The sequence below is a fragment of the Miniopterus natalensis genome, chromosome 4, assembly GCF_054644295.1.
Source record: "Miniopterus natalensis isolate mMinNat1 chromosome 4, mMinNat1.hap1, whole genome shotgun sequence".
Taxonomy (NCBI): domain Eukaryota; kingdom Metazoa; phylum Chordata; class Mammalia; order Chiroptera; family Miniopteridae; genus Miniopterus; species Miniopterus natalensis.
The window spans coordinates 43,695,201-43,722,218 of record NC_142084.1 but is presented as its reverse complement, the minus strand read 5'-3'; the positions used below and the strand labels follow the sequence as shown (position 1 = coordinate 43,722,218).

Below are 27,018 nucleotides of genomic sequence, written 5' to 3'. Positions count from 1 at the left end.
CTTAGGAACATGCTTATTGATCTGAAATAAATGGGGGAAATTGCAGAGTAAAATTAAGTGGTTGGCTAGTTCAGGCAGTGGTGAAACATGTCCCATGCCCTAATAAGAACAATATGATCTTTTGGGGGGCCCTTCCCCTAAGATTTTTTCCCCTGTAGGGGAAGAAAAAATGTTTTCCTTTATCCATCTTAAGTTCATTGGCTGAGCCGTGCAAATCAGGCTGACAAAAACCAGATTAACAAGAGAAAACCAAACAGAAGTTTATTAACACATGCACTGCACATACAAACAGGAGTTACTCAGTAGTAAGTAACCCAAAGTGGTGGTTAGAACTTGGGTTTATATAACATCCCAACAAAGAACAATACATTTTACAGAGACGTGACAAAAGAAAGGAGCTTTAGACTTTTAGGGGTGGGAAACCGTGGGAAGGTAAACATATGGGGGATACTAATGGAAGATAAGGGTTATGCTGACAAGGTTTGTAATGTAGATTCCTCCGCTGCTGTCATCTCTAGGTTGATAAGAGTCTAGAGTTGTCTCCGGTGTTTAACGATCATTTTGGCTTTCCTGGTAGGGAGGAGGAGGGCAGAGAGCTTTTCTTATGTCTGTTTATTAAATTGCATTCAGCTCAAAATAATCTTTATGCCAGAGTGGCATATTTTGGGGTGGCAAACTCTAAACTCACACCCCTTCCAGGCTGTGAACCCCCCACCAAGTTCTTCCATCTCATCACCCAGGTGATTTCCTCTTTGGCCCTTGTCATTGAGTAACTTGTAATTACTTAGTACATTAGAAGTTATTTTGATATTTTGAAAATGATTTAATTAGCTTTTCCTGTTTGCTTTTGTGCTAACAGGCCCAAGGTGACTGTCTGCCATGGGGGTGATTATATCTAATTTGTTGTAAAAGTTAACAAAGAAAAAGGACGAGGGTGGTAGTCACTTCAGACACGCAAACATAGGGTTAGACAGCAAAACAATGGTTTTACTAGCCCGACATTTGTACTGCGGATTCTCCATGTAGTAAGGGGCTGGTAACAGAGCTTGTCTGCTGTACAGAGAAGGCGCCCCTTTTCCCCTAAGGCAGGAAGTTGATGAGGCTCGTTGCTCAACGGGAGGGGGATGTAATACAGGAAAAGTTAAAGAACAAATATAAAAAACAAAAGCTGGGCAGGGCTGGGGGAGTGGACAGAAAGAAGAGAGTTGGTAGACCAGCTTTGAACCAGAGAAGGGTAGTTGCTGTAGATAAATGAAGACAGTGAGAGTAACACCAGGGGCAAATGTGGGCTCTTGCTCCCCATTCTGTTTAAGGTTCTGGAAGAGACCACCCAAGTTAGAACCTAGCTCCTGAAAATTATCCCTAAAATGTCACGGGGCTCTGAGCTTTAGCTTTTCTGAGTCACTCCCAGTTCCTATTTAATAAAATTTTGAGTTGAGAGCAAAGAAAGTTGACATTTTGGTTAGCCTGTGCAGCCTTTCTGTGGATACACGTACCATTTCTGTCGGGTTTATTGAAATATTGAAGCTAGTTTTGCAAAGTAAAACATAGTGTTTGTACCCACTCCAGTCAATATTCTGAAGGATAATAAATTCTAGGCACCCAAGCAGGAGTTGGGGGTCCTTTTCTATCAAGTAGCAACATTTCCCAAATTCCCAACCTAGTAATTATGAATACATATAAGTTTGCTTATTCATTATTCGATCATTATTTATTGAGCATTGTGATGTACCAGGTGCTGGGACAGAACTGTCCTCAAGGGTGTCACAATGCAATAGGGAAAGGTGACAATGTAAATAAAGATTATAACACCATGGTGGAGGAAAAAGGGGCCACATACTAAACCTGACAAGCACAGGGGAAGCCTGAATGGAGGGCCTGACAAACTCAGAAACCAAAAGTAACCACATGGGATGATGTGAAATTAAAACTTTCTAGCTAAAAGTGAGGCATGGCAGGTAGTCCTGTCCTAGGTCTAAGACTTCAGGACATGCACCTCAAAATATGCCATTTTGGTATGTTGATAATTTTGAATTGTAGCCACTTGAAAAACAGCAAATGCAGGGAGAGGTTTTCTCTGAACTTTGTGACTAAACGCAGATTCTCCAAAAGAAACTCAATTGTCATAGATCCCCTTCCCAGGATTTTCACCCATCAGTAAAGACTGACTCTGATCATAGGAGTCTGGAAGTAGACACCACACCCAGACAAATTTGGTCACCAATTATCATACATTCCATCTATTCTTCTAAGGGCCCATTAATCTTTCTTAGAGATCATTTAGTCTCCTCAAAGTGACTGATGTTATCCCTTCCCTTTCCCTGTTAAGATGATATTTAATCCTAAATTCTCAACTACCTTGTGGAGTTACTCATTTTCCCCTGGATATCTCCCAAGGATTCATGAGGTATACAATTAATAAACTGCTGTTTGTTTTTCTTGTGTTAATCTGTGTTTTATTACTAAGGAGGTGGGGGTGGTCTCAGCTAAGAACTCAGAAGGGTAGAGGAAAAATTATTTACCCTCCCCTGCACAAGATGACGTCATATTGGAGTAGGATGGGCTCCAAGCCAATATGACTGGTGTCCTTATAAGAGGAGAAGAGACACAGACACACACACAGGGGAGGACCCCATGTGAAGAAGTAGACACATTATAGTGGGTATTAACGTAGTTATTCGTTAGCTAGGTATTAACAAAAGAGAAGGGAGAAAACCAGCTAAGCCTGATTAAGTTGGGAAACTAGTTTCATAGATATTCCGGGGAACAACTGGTTGGTTCCCCTGGATTAATGAGGGGAGGGAGAAAGAGTGAGGGGGAATTCCTTTACTGAGATATGCACATTAACAAAAATGGTGACCGTGAAGAGAAGGAGACAAACCTGGGAAAACCTGGAGAAATGATCTGACAGAGTAAGGATGCAAGCCTGGGAAAATCCAGAAAGAGATTGGATAGTTTGAAAGAAAGCCTGCTCTCTTATAAGCCAAAGGAATTATAGGGAAACTTAACAAAGGCCTCAGTCTCTTTTTAGTGGCCACACAGGCTGAAATGCAGTGCCACTGTGGCCCAGACACCTTCCAGCTTTGGTGGCAGGCGTGCAGATAGGGAATGAGGTACAGGGAACTTAAGTAACTTGCCCAGGGTCGTCCTCAAGTATCAGGGTGATGCAGTTCTGGGCCCTGTTGACCATGCTGGGCCTGGTGGGCCCAGGTGCAGGCCTACTGCCCTAGAAGCTAGACTTCTCCCACAGCAAAATGTACCTGAACCACCTGGTTGTTACCCCTTCCCTTTCCCTGAGACATCAGGACTGGTGTACCTGGGGGCAGTGAACACGATCTACCAGCAGAGTGCTGGGGAAGTGCCTCGGTTAGTGTGGCAGTCTTTTCAAGGGCACTCTAAAAAGTTTTGCCTCTATTACTCAAATCCTCCTATGCATGTGCCCCTAAAATTCCTTCCCCCGACACCATAGGAGAACCTATTCCAGTCTGATCTTCCTTCAGTGACAGAGGGCTAGATTTATAGTGTCACAGCCAAGGAAGACCAAAGATTGCCCGAAACCACTAGATTTTAGGAGGGTAACATGGAACTGATTCTCCCTCAGAACTTCCAATGGGAACCAACCCCACTGACACCTTGATTTGGAACTTCTAGCTTCCAGGACGGCATGAGAAAAAATTTCTGTTGTTTTAAACAGCCCATTTGTGATTTTTTACAGCAGCCCTAGGAAACTAACATCAGTACCACGTGAGGAGTGCTTCAATGGGGCATCTGCACAGTACTGGGAAGCATGGTTTTAGGGAGCAAAGACCTTCACACAGAAAGTGGGAGGCTCTGCCTGTCAGAGTGAAGCAGAAGCGGTCAGAGGCAGCAGCTGTATGCAAGATGCTAGTTCAGCCAGAATTATGTAGGAAACTGAGAAAAGACACTTCTCCATACCCAGAAACTGTTCAGTGGCTCCAAGAGGAAACCAAGCCTAGGGTGGACCAAGATGGAACTCAATCTTAAAGTGTAGGGCAAGAAGCTTTCCAACTGTGTAGATAAAGGAAATGAGGAATCCATGACAAAGCTTGAAACAGAAGATAGAACAATGATTCTCCAAGTATGCCTGAGTTGCTTTAGGCCCTAAGTAATGGGATCCCTAGGAAATGAGGCATCAGGGAGCAATGAAAATTCACATTCTGTAGATGTAGTACTCTTGGCCACTGATGTTCTGATGGAACAAAAGGGAGTGAAACGTTACTCAATCTGTTTCTCAATGAGATATTATCATCTTTATTATTACTTCCACCAAGTTGACACTTTATCTACCAAGCTGATATTTCATGAAAGGCTTTCTTAGTTGAAATGGATTCGTATCTTCTACCAGATTCCAACAATGTATAGATACCTCGGAGAATGTGTGTTTGGAATTCCAAGGGGTTTTCTAGGTAAAATCTACTCTGCCATCTTTTAAAACAAATGAGTTTGGTTGCACAAATACATTCATGCCAAACCATTTCTAAAAGAAATGCATTTTGAGCTCCATAGATCATATTCGAGTTTGTATTCTAACATTAGATGTCACTGTAAATCAGAAAGAGTAGAGGTGAAAAAGCTTGAGCTATGGTTTCACATAGCAGGAAATGTTATTTTGTTCTAATTCTGGTTTAATTGAATTATTTACGAAGGTAAATATATTTACCTTGCAGGAAAATGTTTTAAGATATAGGTAGGAGGAAACATACATTTTTCTCAGTCAGGCAATTGAGCAAGATCTTCGGCAAGTCTTGCAGAAAGCAATATATTGACATTCTATTTTTCAGGAACCCATTATCCAGGTCTGTCTTCCTTCCCCTACTACTGACTGATCAAAGTGAGGGAGAGAAGCTCCAAAGTGAGTATGGAGTTTCCCAGGTCCCTTTCAGTCCTTGCTTCCGGTACATTTGCATTTTAAGCTTTTCCTTTTTTAAAGGGTATTTCTTTCAGAAAGAGCTATTTTATTTGGCATAATGTAAAATCTCAGCACCCAGTAAGCAATATTCTCCTACGCTTATGGGTAAGGCCAGATCTGTAAATCCAGGAATAAGTGATATAAAAAGAAAGAAGCAAAACAGAAAATTTACATGCAATTAAGGGCCCGAAGTCCAAACGGCTGGTTTTGATTAACATGTACCCTTTTCCTAATGCTAATTCATTTGTTCATTTATTGGATTTCAAAACTGCACCCTATGCCCTCCAGCCTCAGCAAACAAAGACATAATTTAAAATACAACGACACAAATGTGCTATTTATTACTGTGTAAAAGAGCCATTATTACAGTGGCTTATTTTTTTCTTCAGGAAACCAGCTCTTTTCGAGTTATTTACCAGGCTGTCAATTATTACAATCATTAATAATGATAATGATAATCACTGAGAAATAGCAATGTGTTGAGGGACAAATGGAGCACAGAGCGAGCACAGACCTGACCTAGTGGAACAATGGTGATTTTGTTTCACCCCAGATTTCACAAAGTGAGAATGGAAGATATCAGGAAAGTCTTCACATACTATGCCCTCCTCATCATTTTAGTTTCAAAGCACCCCTTTTGCAACTCCTTGTGCATATAGAGGGTGTGAATTCACTGTGGCCCTTTTATGCATGACGTGGCACATGTGCACCCCAATTCTTGCAGTTCTTCAGGCTGGCACCAATTGCCAGATTCCCCCCAGCTGAGAGGGATTGGATGTTATAGTACCACTGGATGTGGAATCTATTATCAAGTCACAAGGCAACATGTCAGACTGGCACTATTCTGCAAACTGGAAGTGCACGGGGGAAACACAGACACCCTGTCTGACAATGAATAGTTAAGCTGTGAAACCAACTGACTGGGCACCTACTAAAAATTAGCCTGTCAAAAACGCCTGCACTGTATGAGATGAAGTATCATGTGATCGTGTGTCTATTTGCATGTTTGTGCTTCCTTTGGCTTCATAAATGCATGTGTAAGTATATAAGGAGAGTAAATAACAAGCCAAATTCTTGGTAGGTATCTTGCTTGGTTTAATGTGTTCTGATAACATTATGAATATAAATCTAAGTGAAACATTAAGGGCAAGAGTAGAAATTGGATAATAGCTCTTTTTCTACAGAGTAATCTCTTTGGAATAATTTATTCTCACTATTTTCATGGATGTCTAGAATGAACTATGTAATTTATTTTTATCATATTAAAGAATTTGACTTAATACAAACTTAAAGGTACACCCATCCCACAAATGTCAATGCTTTTCATTCTAAGATGCTGAAGCTTAATTTTAACCATGAGGGATATGGCTATGGAAGAAAAATAGCAGGCCTTCTTCTTTCCCTTCTGCCTCCTCCATGGCTCAGCCATCTGTAGAACAAGAATCAGAAAGGAAACTAGGCAATGCTGGGGAGAAGCACTGGTGGAATGTACCCTGGTTGGTGGCATTTCTGTTTCATGGCCCCTGTTCCTACTTACCCCATTTCTTGGCCACCTAGGGACTAATCACAGAGGATCAGACAGAAGTGGGTCTCCATACACACACACACGCACAGCTAAAACATAAGCTTTTCTGAAAGTGCCAGGTAGAGATCATTTAACAAGCAGGAAGGTGAATACTCATCCTCTTGGCCCTAATTGCTACCCAGTCATTCAGTTCTCAATACCTTTCTTTTCATAGGTAGTGGATAGAAACACTAAAACTCTACACATATATACAGACACTACATGTGGATACAGAATGCAGGGGCACTTGCTAAAGATTAACTTCTGCCCTTGAAAAAAACGCATTCTAAGACCCAAATACAACCTTGGCTTTTGTAGAATTATCTCAGCAGGAGTTACCTGTGTGTATCAAAGGGTGACATTTGGTCTAGGCTAATTGAGTTTGTTTTCCTTTTATCATTTAGACATGTAGAGTAGTATTTCCAAAATACATTTATCATGTTTTGAAGAAAGAATTTTTCTTATATACACTTATAAGTGCTATCTATGGGCGAGGACTTTGTTGTGGATAGCTGTCAATGGTGCTTCACTGGGAGTGATAGAGCAGTATCAGATTATTTCTGACAGAGATGTTTTCCTTCAATCTTTAGAAGAGGGAGAAGGCAGAAGGAATATTAAGCTTTTTATTTAAGTGACCTGAGATTTGTGTCTTTAAACTTCCAATTACAGAGCACAGATTTGCTGCTGAACCTTCGGTGAGCCTATCAGTCAAAAGCCTGTGTGGTTTCATGGCATGTCACCTCCAGCCTCTGATTAGCAAATTGCAGGCCAAGCTAACACACTTTAGCGAGGCTGCTGCTTGTCTCATTTTGGAGGACTAGATCATTGCATTTTAGTAATTTAGATAAATCTTTCAGCCTACACTTCTTCCCTCTGTAGAAATCTGTGCACAGAGAAGGCACTCAGGGCCAAATTACACACTACACTTTCCTTGTGAGAAAATGCCTAAAACAACAACAATTGAATTAATGGAATTTAAGAGGGGTTTATTGCATTATCTGAAATTACCTTCTTCATTCTCATTTATGGGTTTTCTCCTCCTCTAAAATGTAAGCTCCATGAGAGATCACAGGTGTCATCTGACTTGAGAACTGCTATATCCCCAGATCATCGCTCAGAGCTCAACAAGTATTTGTTGAATGGATAATTCACTCACTCATCCATTCCCCAAGTATTACAGATGAGAAAAATAAGTCCCCTGTGTTTAAGAAGTTCATAGTCTTTTAGAGAGACACAAACACTAAACCACTACAGGGCAAGATGTTAAGATTAGGAGAGGGCATTAAATTAGATATCACCATTAAAAATCTAAGCTACATATTATCTTCATGTATCATAAACATTTGATGATACAAACACAGGCATTTTTGCTACATTACCCCCCACACACTGATTAGCTTTTCATTTAACAACTATTCATTGAGCACTTGGGCAATGCAGCCATCCTTACGTTTGGAACCATATAAGAGCATGAAGTTGGCAGTCCCCGGACAGAGGCAGCTTAGAGTCAAAGGCAAGCCGGAGTAAAGTCAGGGCTGGTGAATGACTTAGGAAGTCTCTACAGTCAATCTAGTCATTGGTTCAAGTAGGCAACTAGTACTGGAATATTTGAAGTTAGGAGGGTAAAAAGTTCAATAATTTCTGTAAGTTCTCAGTTTTTGCTTTAAATAGAAAGGCCATAATGTTTGAGGCTATTCAGGGATGCCCATGAATCGGATAGGAGATAATTCATCCCTCTTCCCTTTATTGTTTCCCAATTTAGGGCTTCTTTTTTCAGGATAGAATCAGGATCAGAGCCCTGACATGAGAATGTCTTCAAATATTCTCACTGCAGCCACCGCTGGCTTAAGGACTTATGGGACCAGGAACACAGGACTGGAGGCCCTTTAGACAATGAGCCACCTGGTACCAGGACAAGTCAACTGTTTATTTATTATGTAAAAATTTATTAGCACAGAAATTAAATTATATCTGTGACTTTGGACTCTGAATGATGACTCAATGCATGGTTGAAACAGTTGCTTTGTTGTTTAGTAGCTAATAACAATAATAATAGCTAATATTTATTGAGCGGTGATTATGGGCCAGGGCTTCATTGTAGACACTTTCCACTGACTAACCTATTTATTATTAATAAACACCATATATAGTAGCTACTGTTACCATCCCATTACAGATGAGGAAACAGGCCCAGAGAGGCTGAATAATTTGCCCCAAATCACAGAACTCATAAATGGTAGGCTGAGGGAACCTACACATCCTGGCTCCAGAGGTAGCAAACCCCTAACCACTGATCATTGCTGTCATTTATTGAATGACAGCTATGTTCCAGGGGCTTTACATTTATTTTTATCTCTGTAAGTCTGTTTCTCATAGCAACAATGCAAGGTAGGCATTATTTTCCTCATTTTGCAGACAAAGAAACTTATGAATGTCCCACTAAGGTCTGAAAGCAGGGTTTGAAACCTATCTGTCATCTGTCCAAAGGCCTCTGCTCCATCCACTGCCCAGAGCTTTCTCCGTCACTTTCCTTTCCACTGAACCTGAGTAATACCTTACCTAATTCTTGCTTTTTCTACTGTTGCTTTATTTCATTTCTCCTGGTCAAAAATAGCAGCAAGTTATAACTGAGTGTTTATTAGAAGGTTCTGTGTTCCTTTCTGAGAGTTATAATCTTTCACATTCACATACTGCTATATATCTTTCCAATAATGTTCCTTTAAATGCCCTCATTTGATCATCACAACAACCAGGAGCTATAAAAGGTATTATTGTCCTTTATTTCTGAAATGAATAAACCTTATGAGAGAGAGTAAATAACATGCCCAGGGGACTTGTACCTGGTCCTGCACTGTTTTCATTTACTTGCCTTTGTTTGTACTTTGTGTAAATAACATCCTGAAGCAAAGTTTGAGATTAGAAGAATCAGACCAAAAAAAATGAAATCTGGTTCTCATCTTAGAGAGACCATATGGATCTCTACAATAGTTTTCCCACCTGCAATAAAATTATCTAAAAAAAGATCAGAGGATTCCAGCTAGATGTGGCAATATGACTTCATTGTGGACAATGGATATAAGCCAAAGTTGTTGGGAATTACATGCCTTTTGTCCTTCCTCTTTTTTTCTTTCTAGTGCCTGGAATGCCAATGTAAATGGCTGGAGCTTATTATGAGGACAGAGAAGCAGATAGCTAGGAGACGCCTATACTTCTGATAACTTTAGAAACCACCACACAAGCCCTGGACTATGTAACACTAAACAGCTTTTACTATGAAAGAACAGCCTTATGTATTTAATATACTATTATTCTGGGTTTCTGTTAAATGCAGCTGAAATTTCATTCTAATACACATACGTTAAATATCTAAATGGGTTATTAAACTATGTATGTGTGACTTGGATAAAAATTAAATTTGAAAAAAAAGAAAGCCAGAAAAGAAGAATTGCCATGCATGTCCACTTGACAAATTATGCTCTCTCTTCACAGACCTCATTGCTAAAGGCATGTGTGAGAAGAAAACTACACTGCATGGAACTCATGGCAGATGAAATATTGCAGAAAAAAGATTAGTGATTTGAAAATATAGTAATAGAAACTATCCAAACAAAAATACACAGAGAAAAAGAAAATCTGGAAAAGGAAGAGACCCTCAATAACTTCTAGAATATCTTTAAGAAGCCTAGTATCTAAGAAATTGGAGTCCCTAAAGTGGGGGAAGGAGGAAATGGACAGGAAAAAATATTTAAAGAAATAATGGCTGAAAACTCTCCATATCTGTTGAAACCTGTAAGTCCAAGTATATAAGAAGTTAAACAAATTTCAAGCACAAGACACATCAATTAAAATTGCTCAAAGCCAGTGATAAAGAGAAATATCAAAATTAGAGGGGGGAAAAGGCATGTTAGGTACAGAAGAACAATAAGGATTACAGTAGATTTCTTATCGGAAATGATGGAAGTGAGAAGACACTGGAACAATGTCTGTAAAAGGGGATACCCCAACTAGCATTCCACTCAGAAAAAAGTAATTAATAAAGCCAAAAAATGTTTACATATAAATACTATAATAATTCATCAGAGGCAGACCTGGACAATAACAGATGTTAAAGAAAGTCTTTCAGACAAAAGGAAAATGATAACAGATGGAAATATGTATCTACACAAAGGAACAAGGAGTACTAGAATTGGTAACTAAATGGGTAAATTGAAAAATACTTTCCCATTAAGTGTAAGAATGAAGCAAGAACATACATTCTTATGATGTCTTCTCAAACTTGTCCCAGAAGTTTTAGTTGGTAAATAATGCAAGAAAAAAATGCATCTGGATTTAAAAGGAAAAAGTAAAGCTGATTTTATTTACATACAACATAACTGTCAACATAGAAAATCTGATGAAATCTACAAAAAAGCTAATAAGTGATTTTAGTAAGATTATAGAATGCATGATAATATGCAAAAAAACAGTTGTTTTTCTATATACTAGTGACAATCAGAAATTAAAATTTTAAAACAATACTATTTACAATAGCATCAAAAATCAAATGTACTTAAGCATAAATCTGACAAAATTATGCCAGATATGTACACTGAAAACTAATATTGCTGAGAGAAATTAAAGAAAAACTAAATAAACTAAATCAGACTCAATACTGTTAAGAAACCAGCTTTCCCCACATTAATCTACAGATTCAATGAAATCTCAATCAAAATCTCAGTGATGATTTTTGCAGAAACTGACAAACTGATTCTAAAATTTATATGGTACTGAATAGGACCTAGAATAGCCGAACAACTTTGAAAAAGAAGAACAAAGTTGATAACTAACACTAACCAATTTCAAGGTTTATTATAAAGATATAATAATCAACACAGTGCTGTACTGGAGTAAAGACAGACTTAGAAGTCAACAGAACAAAATGGAGAGCCCAGAAGTAGATCCACATACACATGAACAACTGATGGTTTTTACAATGTTGCAAAGGCAATGCAGTAGAGAAACGATAATCTTTTCCATAAATACCCACTTAAAAAAAAAGAACTCTGACCCATACTTTGTACCATATAAAAAATTTAACTCAGAATGTATCATAAACCTAAATGTAAAACCTAAACTATAAACTGTCCAGAAGAAAACATAAAAGAAAATTTTTGTGACTGGTTTCAGAGTCATAATTTTGGAGTCCCTTTGCTATGGTGCAAAAACCCTTTTGCACACACAAGGTGACAACTGGCTTTCACAGCATTATCCCAAAAGGGAAGGGTGGGATGTGAGCAACCCATGCAGTTATAATAACTCTGCTTCCAGAAGCCTTGTTTGCTCTCAGGAATATAAGATCAGAGGCAGAGTTCTACCCCACTCAGGTAACATCACTGTCATGGTCTTAACCACCACTTATTTTCTTATGATGCCCACATTTATATTTCCAGTCTAGAATTTTTGGTTTTCAGGCTGGTATTTCCCACAAGCCCTGCAACACACCTATTTAGATGTCTCACTGACATCTCAAACTCAGCGTGTCCAAAGCTGCACTTCATATCCTGTCCCACATATCAGATTATTCTTCTATGGAGGCATCATCTCCTCTTAGTCACCAAGGCCAGAAACCTGGCAATCACCAAACATGTGTGACAGTACAGGAGAGGCCAGATTCACATATAATTTCAATACGTATAGCCGGAATGACTGAGAGTAGTTTCTTATTAACAGAAAAATGTCCAGGAAAGGAACATTACATTCAGGAGGGAAGATGCTGAGATTGTGGACATGTTGATTTCAAGGTGCTGGCAGGGCATCCAGGTGGAGATTTCTAACAGTCAGTTGGAAATGACACTGTACATGACAGATTGCTGGTCTCAGTTACAGAAATGAAAGCACAAGAGCTTTTTTGAAAAGTTGAAGCTGTGGTTTGACAGGAATCATACTGTTTCTAAGAGTGAAAACACTCAGAAGCATTCAGCTGTGGAAGACAGACCGTAGAGAGGAAGAGGAAAAGAAGGACACTGAGGAGGAGGAGTGGCATTTGGAGTATGTTTTCTGGCCACTTAGAGGACAGGCAGCACGAGTCGAAGTTTACGTGCTAGGTCCTCTACTAGAGATTCCTGGATGTGTGACTTCTTTCCCCTGCTCTTCCTGACAAAATCTCTCCCCTCTCTTTCCTGCTCCCCCTCTTACCCTATTTCTTCTAGTCTGGGAGTGACTGCATGGGGGAAGGCAGTGTGCAGAATGGGGGCCTGGTCACAGGTTGTTCACTCTACTGCACTAGGAAGGCAGACAGTAAGGAATAGATTAGCAGGGCACGTCTCAAGGCTCTGGCTGCCCTTTGTGATTTGTGCTGTGGAGTTAGTTGACAGCCTGCCTGAGAGAGGCTGAAGGGATGTGTGTTCTGCATGTCTGGAATCTATTCCTTTGGCTCTATAAGATGTGACACTGCATAATGGCCATGAAGAAGTAATTTTGATCCTCTGACTATCTTGGCAAAAGTTCCAGAAAGACATATGGACCTAATCTTCAGGACATTTGTAGAAGACCTTCCCTTAGGAATTGTCTTTGTAGGCTTTCTTGCCCTTCTAAGTCTCATGGCTCTCACCTTAGCTTTATTCTGTTTTTACTTAGGAAATAAAAAGCTAAATTTTATTCAGTTTGAAGAACCAAAAATATTAATGTAAGAGCAAGTCATCATTATGACACATATCAATTTCTCACCTCCGAGGCAGTGCACAGAGCAGGGCTCTGGATATTAACCCAGCCAGGATTAGGAAAAAAGAGGTCTGGATGGATCTTGGTGCACACTGTGAAGATATGAGGTTTTACCATCCTGGGATCTAACATCTTCATCTATAAATTTATAAAGAAGTGGCATAAACAAAAAAGTCTTCCTAGGAATGAGACCTTGTTTAAATAGTATTCTGCAACAAACTTTTTGTTTGTTTTGTCTTATGAATTTGAAGCATTACTCATTTCTCACTGGAACAGGTTCCAATCTATATACTTGTTTTATTTAAAAATAGTTGAGATAGCACAATAAATGCAGCTAAGTTTCCCCTAAGTTTCTTTGGGTATTTGGGAAGTAACCATTTGTTCAATTTAAACTTCACTTATGACCTTCATTTAATCCTGATCCTTGTTTCTTTCCTTGAAGAGTCTAATAATTTTTTTAAAAGGACTCAGAAAATACCAAAGCCCAGACTCCAGTCCATGGAAATTGACTGTGCTTTGCCCCTAAAGTTGCCCTTTAAAACTAGCTCCCAGAAGAATGCCAGTTAAGAGGTCTGCCAGGAGCCAATCTTTATTCATCTACTGGTGTTTTCTGAATCTTCTTTGAGAAAATTCTTTGGAGTTATACTCCTGGGAAAAGAAGAAAGAGACTGAAACTGGAGATGGAGGTTTCCTGGGGTATGAGGTACTCTTTGCTTAGACCTATATGATTTTCCCCTAAGGAAGCTCTCAGAATCACCTTGCTAAAAAATTGCTTGGCTGATAACCAATTTAAAGAGATAGGTTTTTTAAATCTCAGTGGTCACTATACTATCAAGGTCCAAGCAAATGACTGTTCTTGGCTAAGAGAAATAAGTAATTACACACCCTTCTGTGTTCCTATCCATTATGGCTATAGATGAAGTCTGTCTTATAGAATCTGATTATATACTCAACAGAATTACAGATCCTGAAAATGCTCACGAGGTCATCTGATCCAGCCTCCTCGGCCTCAAGGCCGAACTTGCAGGGGTGCAGGAACACTAGCAGGCTGTCAGAACCTTAGGTGATCTTTGGGGCATGAGCAAAATTCCCTGCACATGCCTGAGATACAAAGGGGGGATTGCTGGGCACATCGATAGCTTTCTTCACATGGCTGGTAACAAGATTGCCGGCAGGTCCTAGTTTTATCCAGTTGAACAAGCTTCTTTTCTTAGTTCTGGTACAAATAAACAAACCAGAAAAGGGTTCTGACTGATCCTACATGGGTCAAATATTCCCTTCCCCCAGGACTCAATAAGCCATGGCCCTGTGTGTGTAGAGCATGCGACCTATGCTGTCACACAGGGACCTATGCTTCAAAGGATGGCATGCTCAAGTTAATGCTCTGCTGTGACCATCTAGAAATTCTTAAAACATTTTTGAACAAGAGATTCTGCATTTTAATTCTGTACTGGATCCCATAAATTATGGAGCCAGCCCTGGCATGGAGTCCTAGCTCAGCTTGATGGTCATGTGGATGGGGTGGGTGGGGAAGGGTCAATAATTCCCAGAAGCAGTGGGTAGATGGTAGCCAGTGTGGCTAACATAGTGTTGAGAATGGAAGGGACATGACACATGACAGATATGGTTCTTGTCCTCAAAAATCTCAGTCTAGTAGGGCAGAGTCTCTTTTCAAAAGTTTGTCTTTGCAATACCCTCATATCCAAATGAATATATTTATCTTGAATGCAAACGGGAGCATCCAGCTACTATAGGAAAGTAGAGGTTCCTCAAGAAATTAAAAATAGAACTACCATATGATCCAGCTATCCTACTTCTGGGTATATATCTGAAGAACAACAACAAACCCCAAGATCATTATCTTGAAAATCTCTGTACTCCCATATTCATTGCAGCATTAAGCATAATAAATGGTATGGAAACAACCTTAAGTGTCCACTGACCAATTAATGGATAAAGAAAGTATAGGACATACAAAAACTGGAATATTATTCAGCCTTAAAAATGAATAAAATCCTGTGATCTACGACGAGAGAGCTGAACCTTAAGGGCCTTATGCTAAGTGCAATAAGCCACTCAGAGAAAGACAAACACTGCATGATACCACTTATATGTGGAATCTAAATTTTAAAAAAGTAAAACTCATAAAAATAGAAGAGTAGAAAAGTGATTGCCAGGGGCTAGGGAGTGGGGGAAGTAGGGAGAGGTTAGTAAAAGTGTACAAACTTTCAGTTATAAAATGAATAAATCTGAGCATCTAATGTAGAACATGGTGACCACAGTTGATAACACTGTACTGTATAATTGAAATTTGCTAAGAGAATAGAACTGAAATGTTCTCCTCCCCCCTCCCCCAAAGAAGGTAAATATGTGAGGTAATGGGTGTGTCAATTAACTTGATGATGTAATTTTTTTTTACAATGTACACATGTATCAAATCATCATGTACACTTTAAATATCTTATAATTCTATTTGCTAATTACACCTCAATAAAGCTGAAAATGTTTCTTGAAAAGAAAATGTAGGAAGAACATCCACCTTTGCTTTCAACATCACAAAGACTAGTTTTTATAAAATTATTAGCTAGTCTATGATTACAGATGGAATTACGAGTCTCTTGTACAAGAGTGATATCATTCTAGCAGCAGTGACTTAACTATTACAGACTGTTAAAAATATTCTTTCTACCAATACCCACAAAGAACAGGATAAACTAAGCCCAGGAATGGTGTCTGGAGCCTAGTAAGGACTAGTGAATGGCTGTAGAATAAACAGAAGGAAACTGAATGAAGAAAAGGAACAAACGAATGGGAAGGAAGGAGGTGAGTTGGCAATGCTCAATTTTTAAGCTAGTCAGGTTCTCCAGGAATATGGTGATGGAAACCATAAAAATAAAGGGTAAGCCATATCTAGAGCAATAAATTTTATGAAATGTTAATTGGGTTTACTCTCAGAACTCTTCCTTTTATTATTATGTTTAACACCAAACACTAAAAAATTAATCAGGAAATTCCATCTGGCCAACAATTTTAATTTATGAAAGTTCTTTTGCTTCAGAAGATTAAATGCAATCCTCTGAGTAAACTGAGCATTCTAAAGGAGCCCCAAACAGCCCTGAACAGAGACTCCAGAGTGTCATTTCCTTTTATACTGTAACATCTTTGAGTCACTTGCAACCTATAAATAAACTTACATTTAATAGAAATGGCTCTACAAAAAGCAGCATCATGCTAGAATTCAAAACAGAAAGCTATTTTTAAAAGTTTTGATTTTTAAAAATTAATTACAGGCCCCAGATAACACAGGAGTTAGTTTTAACTTGACTTACTGTAAGTTTTATGTTGCTTAATAACTCTTTAAACCAATTCTTCTCCACCTGTGCTTTATTTTAAATGCAGGTTGATGTTAATTGAAGATTTTGTTGATTATGGTTGTCCTGATCTATAGTGGAGAAAATGAAATCACTAATATTCTGAAATCAGCAATAAATGTTGTTTTCCTTTAAAAATATACACTTGGTCTTTAGATCTTTGTGGTTTCTCTAGGTGTAATAAAGGAGTGATCTGACATCAAAATGAATCTTTGAAACAAAAGTTCTCCATTTAAAAACATATAAAAAAGAAAAGCAAGGGGAAATTTGGGGTCAATGTTTACCTTGGCAGAAAAGCATGTTCTACCGTAAGCCTATGAAAAAATAAAATTATAAAGTAATGAAAACTTCAGGCGTAGATATATTTGTTCAATTGAACTTATTAGTTGATTTTATACCAGGGGATAACAGAGAAGAGTTATTGACATAGATGAGATTTATGTGAAACCACATGCCTGGGAAAACTTATAGTTTTTATCTTATATCAAAAAGCACAATAGTATCATTTAGAAGTTGTGGTTTGGGCAATTTGAGGCCTCAGAAAGTGAATGTTAACTGCTCTTTCAAGAGTATGTAGTTTAAAAACATAGGAAGTAAAGTGATCATTTCTGCCTCTATGCTAATTAACAAAGATTAAATGCTGGATCTTATCTGGTTTTTGCTCTAGAAAAATAATCTTTGGGTGGGACTCTCCTAAGACTCCCTTTGAAGAGGAGCAGACTTTAGCTATATACAGAAGTAGAGACAGAACAGGACCTTGGACACAGGACTCTTGTTAACAGAAACTAATTGATTTTCCATAATTTGGCCTGTCTTGCCACATTACATTCCAGACAGAGTAAAAATTACCACTTCCAAGTTTGCTGTGTCTTGACAACTGAAAATAAGTAATAGCATTTTTTGAAAAAAGAAAGAGTAAACACAATATTTGATTCAATGGTACCATAGAAATCCAACAAAAAACACATACTCGGTTATATTTTTCAACTCCATGGACAACAACTATTACTTACACAGTGAGAGCAGAGTTCATATGATCCATTGCACAACAGAACCAATGCAAAAGGATACTATCACTCTGAAATAAGTAACACCTTAGCTCTCTGTTGGGTAAAGAGAACACAAGGGCATAAGGATAAGTCTACTTGACATTTCTAGAAGAAGATAATAAATAATGTAGGCCAAAAGCAAAATATTCTTGGTCTTCCTTGGGGAAGTGAGCTACTGTTCCAGTAAACAGAATTTCTTTAAGGGAGGTTGTTACATAGCAGCTAATGTTCTCCTGTCATAGATCCCAAGAGAAAGGCCGCAGGCATCTAAATGGTTGCCGGTCTAGAAAACTAAGCAAGACAAATATTTTCTTTCCTAAACTCAAGATTCTTCATTTTGACATCTGCTAAGGACACTAACTGAGAGGTTGTGAAATGTCAAGCAGACCCTCATAAATTGTGAGAACATTTCATGAGATGATGTGAGTTTTGGTGGGGCAAACAAAAGGTACTGCATTTATTTAATAAATCTAAATACATTTTTTTAAGTCATGGGTTCTGAATCACTGCAAAATGTTTCCCAGAGATACCAGTGTACTATGGCAACCAAAATAAAGGTAACAGCTTTAGAGAATGAACACTGATAGAAATTAGGCTACATGGGCCATTATTTGCTAGTGTGACATTTTAGATAATCTTTCTTTCTCTTGCCTTTTGAAAAACACCATATCCAGTCCTATTCTTAACATAATTTCTTTTCATTTTTATTGCACGTGAGAGAAGTGAAAATGCCTTTTAGTAGCAAAGCTGGTCTAAGTGTGAAATCAACATCAACTTGAAATCACTGTTGGGTCAAGTTATCAAGTCTTATTGAATTAGAATCTAGAGTCAGGCTCCAAGGAGACATGAATAATGTCTGTGCTGGTCTCTCCCTCCCAAATTAGTATTCATGAGTCACTGGGAACTTTTTTCTGTCTCTTTCTTTGCATTTATCTCAGTAGCTGTAACGCTTAATTGCTAATGTGTTTAAATTGAGCTGCTTGATTTTTAATTCAATGTGGCATCTCTTCACGGAGCACTAAATTTCCTCTCAACAGCCATATGTTAAATGGTGGTTAGCCCTGAAGGCTCTACCACCAATGAGATTTCAGCCTTTATTGCTTTGTGCAAACCATCCATTCTAGGTTCAAGGGCAGCACAGATACAGAGATTCCAGTTCAGATACTCACAGGTAAGGACACCGATTACCTGGCAGGATGTGTAAGATAAGCCTTTCTGTTCTCTTCTGTTCCACTCCAGTGGATTCTGATACACTGTCAAGTAAGTAGGAGTTCATTCACTGAGGGAAAGGTGGGTCTTGCTGGTGTGGTTCTTTAATGTCAGACTTTTGGTCCTCAAAAGACTTAAAATCATCAGAACCATCTGACATACAAAAACAGCATCTGTTCTGAAATCTAAAGGCTCTCAATCATTATTTGTGTACTATTCCAAAATAAGATACTACTTAGAAGTGTGTATGTGTGTGTGTACAAACTCCTTAACTTTCAAGGCCAAATACCCAATTCCCAAACACAAAGGTTAGAGCTTCCTAGTGCATAGCAGGGACCTGACCACATGCTACACAGAGCCTACAGGGACACAGCTTACCATGTTCTGTGACTCCCTTCTTTTGACTGAGGAGTATCTTCTTTCAAGCAAGTGGTGAGTCATGGGGATGCATACAAGTAGAACTTCTTTCTTACACATCATTCTGGTTTGCTTCCAGATTTCTAGAAAAGAAAAGGCCTGGAAAAACAGCAAACCATCCCTTGAGACCAGACTGAAGAAGCCAAGATGTGGAGAGATTACAGTTTATGGGCTGGCCAAATCTAATAGCAGCCATGCACTGGCCTCATCGTCCCCAGATGGCACTCCATCTCTACAAAGACATTGGACAGGGCACTCTGTTCCCTGTCTTGGAAAGAAGAAAAGGTTACAGACTTCTCTGCCCCACAGCAATCTTCTAGAGGAAGAGATTGTTCCCTCCACATCAGTACTTTATCAGAATCAAGACTTTGTGGTAAAATAAAAGGAAATGAATACTGTTTTCTCCACTGCCCAGCATGCACGTACTCCCAGCCTTTCTTCTTCCCATAATAACACTTAACTGGGTCTTAAAATGTGGTTTTTCTAAGAAGGAACTTTATGTTTTTAGAATGCTTTTTCAAAAACAGGGCTTCCTCCAGTGCCACTGTTCTTCCTATGTGGAAATTTTTGCTGTCCATTTTTCTCATATGTACATCACCTTAAGTGGGGTTTTCCCCTCTTTTCTAAGAGAATTTATACTAACCCAGCTACCCTTGCTCCCTCCCCACATGGCATAGAATGTCAAGACAGCAGGATGGGTGCTACAGTTTCAGAACCAATAGAAACACTAAAGTAAGCATTCACATCCAGCTCTGTTAGACTGCAAGGGGCATTCTGTTTATTAGTCTGCTACACATCCTTAAAGGCCTGCCTTTGTTTCCACAGGACAAACATAGTTTATTAAAGGATAGGTTAACACAATTTTAAGGTTCAAAGTTGTATACAAATACATTTTTAAAAAAAAAAAAAAATGTTTTTATTGATTTCAGAGAAAGGAAAGGAGAGGGAGAGATAGAAACATCAATGATGAAAGGTGGTCACTGATCGCCCGCCTCCTACATGCCCCCTGCTGGGGGTCGAGCCCTCAACCTGGGCATGTGCCCTGAATGGGAATCTAACTTCGACATACAGGTTCATGGGTCGACACTCAGCCACTGAGCCATGTCGGCAGGGCCAAATAGATTTTTAGATACACTGCCATGATACACTATTAAAATAAATAATAGAAACTATCTCCTTCTTAATTTTGCTTGAAATTTTAATGTTTCCATTAAAATAGTTTACTTCATTAAAAAAAAAAAAAAGGAAACACTGAACCACTTGTATCATTCCCTCGTATTGTATCCAGGTTAATTGAAGATATTATAAATCCTAGAATACCATGTTTTCACATCATACCCCCATTCAAACCAGTGAAAGGATGAGAAAGGGAGTGATGACAATTTAACACAACTTAGACTTTGAGGAAAATGATGCGTGTTCAGAAATCAATGTGTTCCTATAGATACCTGGGGATTTTAAGTCAAACACAGAGGCAAGCCAGTGCATTCCAACTCTGACATTAAAAGACTCTCTGAAGAATACTAAACAAAACAAAACATGGTATTTTAGACACACTTCCTAACTACTGCCGTTTATAAATAACAACTTGAAGTTCAGCTCTGGTTTACATCTCTTTTAAAAAACTTGTTCTAAATTTATTTGTACTGTGTCAATTACATGAACAAAATAAGAGCTGAGAAACTCTCCCTAAGAAAATGTTTTTGCTAGAAACCCTGTCCTACCTTTTTGAGCTTCTTGAAAATGAAAATCTTTGTGTCTTCCAGATGACAGCCACCTTTTCGGTGGAACCAAAATAGCTCTCTCAGGTAGAAAGCTGTCTGTCAGTAAGAGTTCTGACAGATATCAGATTTGGCATGCAGGAGGAAGGCACGAAACAGTCCTATGGTAGGAGGTTCAGTGGCAGCACCCCACTAGCTAAGGAGCAAGAGAGTAGGCATGCTTGGAAAACAGTGCACTCCTACACACGAGATCACGCATGAGGAAACCATTGGGCATTTCTGGAAATGACAGAGAACCTAGCAGGGAGAAGGGAGCCATTAACTTGTGGGATTTTGAAAGGGCTGTGCAATATGCAATGAACTGGAAGGTTTCCATTTGTGAAAGGAATCAAATACACTTACATGCATAGGATTTTCTCTCCCTCTAGTGGTGGGGTGGGAGTCTTTGAAGTGATATGCTATCACTGCATTATACTGCTTCTTAAACAAAGATGAGTTTCCATTACAGTGCATTTTGTCCATAAAATTAGGATTGTCATTAGGTGTGTTGCTGTCTCTTATGAGGGGTTTTCAAAAACACCCCAACTCTTCTCATTAGGCTGTGAATTCCCTCCTAAGCATGCTGACCACCAGTGGTAAGGTAGCAAGGCGCTCCCTTTCCTTTTGGCTTAAGGATGCCCATGCTCACTTCTTAGATACAGGATTCTCTCTCCTCTGTAGTCCTATCAGAAGTGGAACTTCCTGACCCCAAGTCTGGGCCAGAAAGACCTGAGGAGCTAAATGAGAAAGAGAAAGCAAGTTTACCTAGAGTAAAGGTGGGAAATACAGAGAGAAACTATTGAATGATCTAAAGAATGAGCTGAACATGATACAAAGGGCAATAATTAAAGATAAATTTTGGAACAAATCTCCATCTCTACTTTGCAGTCTCTGTCATTTCTCTCATTTTCATCTTTGGTCATGTGAAAATACTTCTGGTATAGCAATTTGGATCAATGATAATGGGTGAAAAAGTAAAATTGATAGAAAAAGTAAATAATGACAATTTTAAGGACAGTAACTAAAATTGGCTCTGTGAAGGAATTAAATTGCATAATATCATAACTGTACAGGAGTATTAATGGGAATATATTATAGGTTACAGTTGTCTAATTAATAGGTTATTTATTGATCAATAACTGAAAATCTATCAGTATGAAGTATGCAGACTACGCAGCTTTTCCCCTGCTCCATATGCAGTTAGGCATCAAAGATACCTACTTGACTTCTCCTCTTGTATGTCTCTAAGGCAACCAAACTCATATTTTTCTGCAAACCCTTTTCTTTTCTAGTTTCCTTATCTGTAAATAACTCCATCACTCATCCAGCTGTACAAGCCAGAAATCTAGGAGTTACTTGACCCCCACCTAGCCCTCCACCATCATATCCAATCCACCAGCAAGTCCTTCAATCTTACTTTCTCAAGTTGTCTCACATAGGTCAATTTCTCTTGGCCTCCACCACCACACAATTTCATCATCTCCCTCCTAAAAAAGAGCACCCCCACCACCCTTTGTCCAATGCATTCTCCACACTGTGCTACTTCATTCAACAAGTATTTGTGAGGGGCCTACTGTGTACTCTAGTAATACTGTGCTGAATAAGACCAATTCTCCAAAAAACATCAGATGTTCATAAGCACTACGTGGAGAATTAAAAACAGGGTGACATAACAGAGAATGGCTGAATGGCTATTCTAAATTGTGTGCGCAAATGCGAGAGATCAATGGTAATTTCAACAAGGGGTATGAGTTTCCTAGCAGGAAAATAAAGGAAGTCAGCTGGGATGATGGTATCTGCTATCAAGCTTCCTTGCATATAAGAAGACCGTTTCAAATACTGGCCAAGAACATAAAGGAGAATACAGGCATACCTTGGAGACACTGCAGGTTCGGTTCCAGGCCACCATAATAAAGCAAGCACAGGCTCACCTCAGAAATACTGTAGGTTTGGGTTCCAGACTACCGTAGTGAAGTGGAGTACCCCAGTGAGCCTCATCTTTTTGCTCATGGAGGGTCTTGCTTTCCCTTGAACACCTGTGAAGTGCAATGGAGCAAAGTGCAATAAAACGAGTTAGGCCTGCAAGTTAAAATGCACTAGAAGGCTCAGCCTCGGTCTGTTTGTCTCCAAGCACCGCTGCTTAAATATAACACCTGCATTTGAAAGTACTGTATCTCATTTGTTAGCTTTTCTGTATGCCGCCTCTCCCAAGTGTATAAGCTCCATGAGCATACTGTCCTGCTCACTGCTGCATCCCCAGGGCCTAGGAACTGTGCCCGGCATAGAGCAGGCATGCAAATTATTTGTTGCCTTAATGCACAAACTGGCGTGTGACGTGGGGCAGTAGACAGAGAAAATAACGGAGCGGGTTTGGGAGATTAGGAAGTCTTCAAGATATGTCAAGGTCATTGACTTCAGCTCGAAAGGTTACAGGGATATAAAACGCCGGCCAGATTTCTCAGCTTTGGCTCCCCCTCACCACCTGCTCTCACTCAAACACAATACACGCGCTCACGGCCACGAACCTCTCCAACCCCCCCTAAGAGGCGTCACCTTTGCCGACCCGGAAACCCGCCCACGCTCTCCTCTATTTCTCCTTCCCTCGGGTCCCAGCCAGGGATCCGGCCGCCTTCGACTCGCAGTGCTCGCCGGGAGTAGAAGTCTTCCGGCCGCAGCCTATAGCGGTTTACACATTTCTAGAACTACGCTTCCCAGAGAGCCTCGCGGAGGAGGGAGGCTGCGTCACCTGACCAGGACGGCGGAGGGGCGATGGCGGCGCCCGTGATGCGTTGGTGTGGTTCTGCAAGGCGTTGGGCTTTAGCATGCATTGCCCGCGATTCTCGCCACGGAAGAAGGGCTCCGACTGGGTCCAGGTCCAGCGGGAAAAGGGGACAGAGCTCAGTTGCTCAGCAGCCCCTCAGCACGGCCCAGAAGCCGAGGAAAGGGTATACGATTTCATACCATACTGCCTACTCCAGTGTGAGGTGCAACTGCGGGACCGGGGAGATGATGGCCGCTCAGCCCAACCTTCAGTTTAGACGTTTTGTTGAGCGGGAGGGTGTTGGCAGCCCTGAAATTTGCCCTCTGTGAGCCCCGCCTCCACACATAAACCGCTCTCCTCAAATAGATACACGGTGTATTGGGGCAATTCGCAAGTGTAAAATCGCAGGTGTTTTTATTTTTTTGTTAATCCTCAGCCGAAGATATTTTTTCCGTTTTTTAAGAGAGTGGAAGGGCGGGGCTGGGAAACTTCGACGTGAGAGAGACAAGATTGGTTGCCTCCCGCAGGCACCCAGACCAGGGCCTTGGATGGGGCCTGCCACCGAGGCATGTTCCCTTGACCGGGAATCGAACCGTCTCCCCTTCGGTGCGCGGCCCACGCTCTACCAACCACTGAGCGACGCCGGCCGGGGCCGCCGGTGTTTTCTTGAATCAAAAGCTGCACAGACAGAAGAGTGGAGTCAGTCCCCTCACTAACAGTTCCAGCGGTGGGGTCTGACACTGGAAGCGGGATCTTATCTAGCTGACATTTAGCGCTCCTATGGGCTAGCAGTGTTGTAGAGGTAGAAAGGGAGCCTTTACCTACAAGCTCTGGATAGGGGCGGCTTAATGTCATTAGTCAGGAAACACCACCCATCTGTGGAGGCTTTCATGTTGAACATGTATGTCTGGACCTAAGGGGATGCAGCCAATACAAGAAGTCTTTCCTTTGGTTGTGTAGAGAGCTTAGCTTATTTTGCTAGATATCCTCTGAACAGCTGTTTATACTTCACTGTATAAGACTTAAAACAATTTCTTTTTAAATACATAAATATAAGGCTCATGTCTAATATTCTGTTAATCCTTTGAGATAGGTTGGCATTACTTTTGCTTTTCAGTTGGAGGAACAGAGAGGGAAAGTGTCCAGAAGCATTCAATTTCTATACTTTTCATAAATTAGATCATCTCACTGTCAATGGAAAGTATTTTTTCTCTCATGTAATGAAACTGCAAAATTACTTTGAATAATGTTTTAAGGAAACGCAGAATTCCTAACAAAGTGATCATTTAATTCCTCTCAATTATAGGCTATGCTTCCAAACTGTAAAGAGAAGGAATTAATTTTCTTACAATACTATAGACATAGAACTTCATGTGTTGAAATGATTAAAACAAAATCCAAAACATGTAAACAAAAACCTAGATAACATAGAAAATTGCGTGGTAGAAGAGCAGGATAGGAACCAACAAAATATGGAAAGAGTATGTGTGAATAGGCTATCTGCAAATTGTCCAGGATATCTGAGTTTCAGAGGGACACCTATAAGAACCTGGAGAGACCTGTATATGGAACGTTCATCAGAGAAGTGGCCAGCTAAGAGAGACTATAACATTTAACAGCTTCGTAGATTTGACAGCAATCAAGCATAAGAAACAAGCAAAAGAACCTGAAACTAGATCTTGGGAACTGAAAGTGATTTGGAGACCAGAAAAAAATGCCAGATCTGATGGTTTAATGTTTTCCTGTTCACCAAATTCCCAGGAGAGTGTTATTTAATAGTGATTGATGACATCCATGTCACTGATCATTTTACTTGCAAGTCATTATTATAAAATGAATTCAAAACATAACTGAGACTTTCCCTTTTTAAATAATGAGATGTGCAACTGTTTACTTACCATTATTTCTCTAGTAGAATTCTGACAATTCTAAAAATATTTGAAACAACAGCTTTCTTCATTTGCTGAGTGATTAATTGATAAAAGACAGTTAATTTAGAGAAGGCTGTTTTTCACTGAAGTCAGCCAAGCAGGCACCACCATTTGTAAATTGTTTTAAGATGTCTAATTGTTCCTTTCTCTGTCACCTTACTATTTGTACAGTGAACTCTATGCCACATTGTAAATGAATTTTATTTTGTTGGTCTTGTAGGTGTTCATTATGAATTGTTTTCCATTTAATCACTAATACAAAATGACACATTTTTTAATGTAAGGAAATAAAATTTTAATAAGTTGAAAGCACAAATAAGAAATTAACATTTGTGGTGTAGGCTCATAGAAATTTATGTGTGGTGACAGATCTAACTATTTAACCATTATATCTTTCTCTTTAGTGAACATGAATGGGCAGCTGTGGTAGGTTTGGAAATTCATGCCCAAATTTCCTCCAACTCAAAACTCTTCTCTGGATCTCAAGTCCTCTTTGCAGCACCTCCGAATTCTTTAGTATCTTTTTTTGATGCATCTCTGCCTGGAACTTTGCCGGTAAGGTTTTTATTTAACCCTCTTTACATTAGAAAGTGTTTATGTTTTATTGAACATAGATAATGATTTCTTTGTTTTAATATCTTGTCACAGCTCTTAGGAAATACTTGTCTAGGGAAGTTTGGATGAAGTAGGACAGACTAAATGTTTTTGAAAGACCCATCTCTATAATTCTGTTTTAAAGTCTAAATATCTGTTTATTCATATGTTTATTCACTCATTTCACACACATTTTAGAACGTCTACTAAATACCAGAAACTGTGCTATAAACTGGAAAATAAAAATGAGCGATGATCCTTGCCTTTGAGGTCAAAGACTGTATGGGGAGGTGTGTCTTAATAAACAAATAGAGCGCTGTGTGATCACTCCTGTGAAGGTGATAGGTAGAGCATGGCTTTGGAACCCAGAGGAGGGGCTTTTAATTCAGTAACAGAAGGACTATTATGAGAAATTGGGGTAGGATTATGGTTGGGTAAGAAAGAATGTTGGAAGAGTTGGTATCTGAGCTATCTGAGAAGCCAGATGGGAGTTAGGCAGATAAATGAAGGAAGAGGACTCCGGTTAAAGGCAGCAACAGCATATATATCACATGATATTACAGTATAAGGTCAATGATGATTGTGGTTGTTGAAAATTAAGAAGTGGTCAAAATGAAGAAGAAAACCAACCACAATATACATTAATTACTCATTTATCTCCTCACTTTTACTTAAGCCTGAAGAATGATTGGGTCCACTGTACTCATCATCGGGATTTTTAGCATATACTTTC

At 39.5% G+C, this 27,018-nt stretch overlaps 1 protein-coding gene and 1 long non-coding RNA gene across 2 annotated transcripts in view; one reads left to right on the top strand and one right to left on the bottom strand.

Moving 5' to 3' along the window:
* On the bottom strand, nucleotides 1-23,014 carry LOC107535692 (uncharacterized). The gene is made up of 3 exons (XR_001603050.2): nucleotides 22,873-23,014; nucleotides 19,201-19,338; nucleotides 1-570 (listed from the first exon to the last, which is right to left on the bottom strand). It is a non-coding gene; the product is annotated as an uncharacterized LOC107535692 (long non-coding RNA).
* A 746-nt stretch (nucleotides 23,015-23,760) lies between these two features.
* Nucleotides 23,761-27,018, top strand: part of GATB (glutamyl-tRNA amidotransferase subunit B) — a 70,605-nt gene continuing 67,347 nt past the window's right edge. Inside the window, exons 1-2 of the mRNA XM_016211209.2 lie at nucleotides 23,761-23,944; nucleotides 26,096-26,246. Coding sequence (XP_016066695.2) covers nucleotides 23,769-23,944; nucleotides 26,096-26,246 — 327 coding nt within the window. The 5' untranslated portion in view covers nucleotides 23,761-23,768. The remainder of the gene's footprint in view (nucleotides 23,945-26,095; nucleotides 26,247-27,018) is intronic.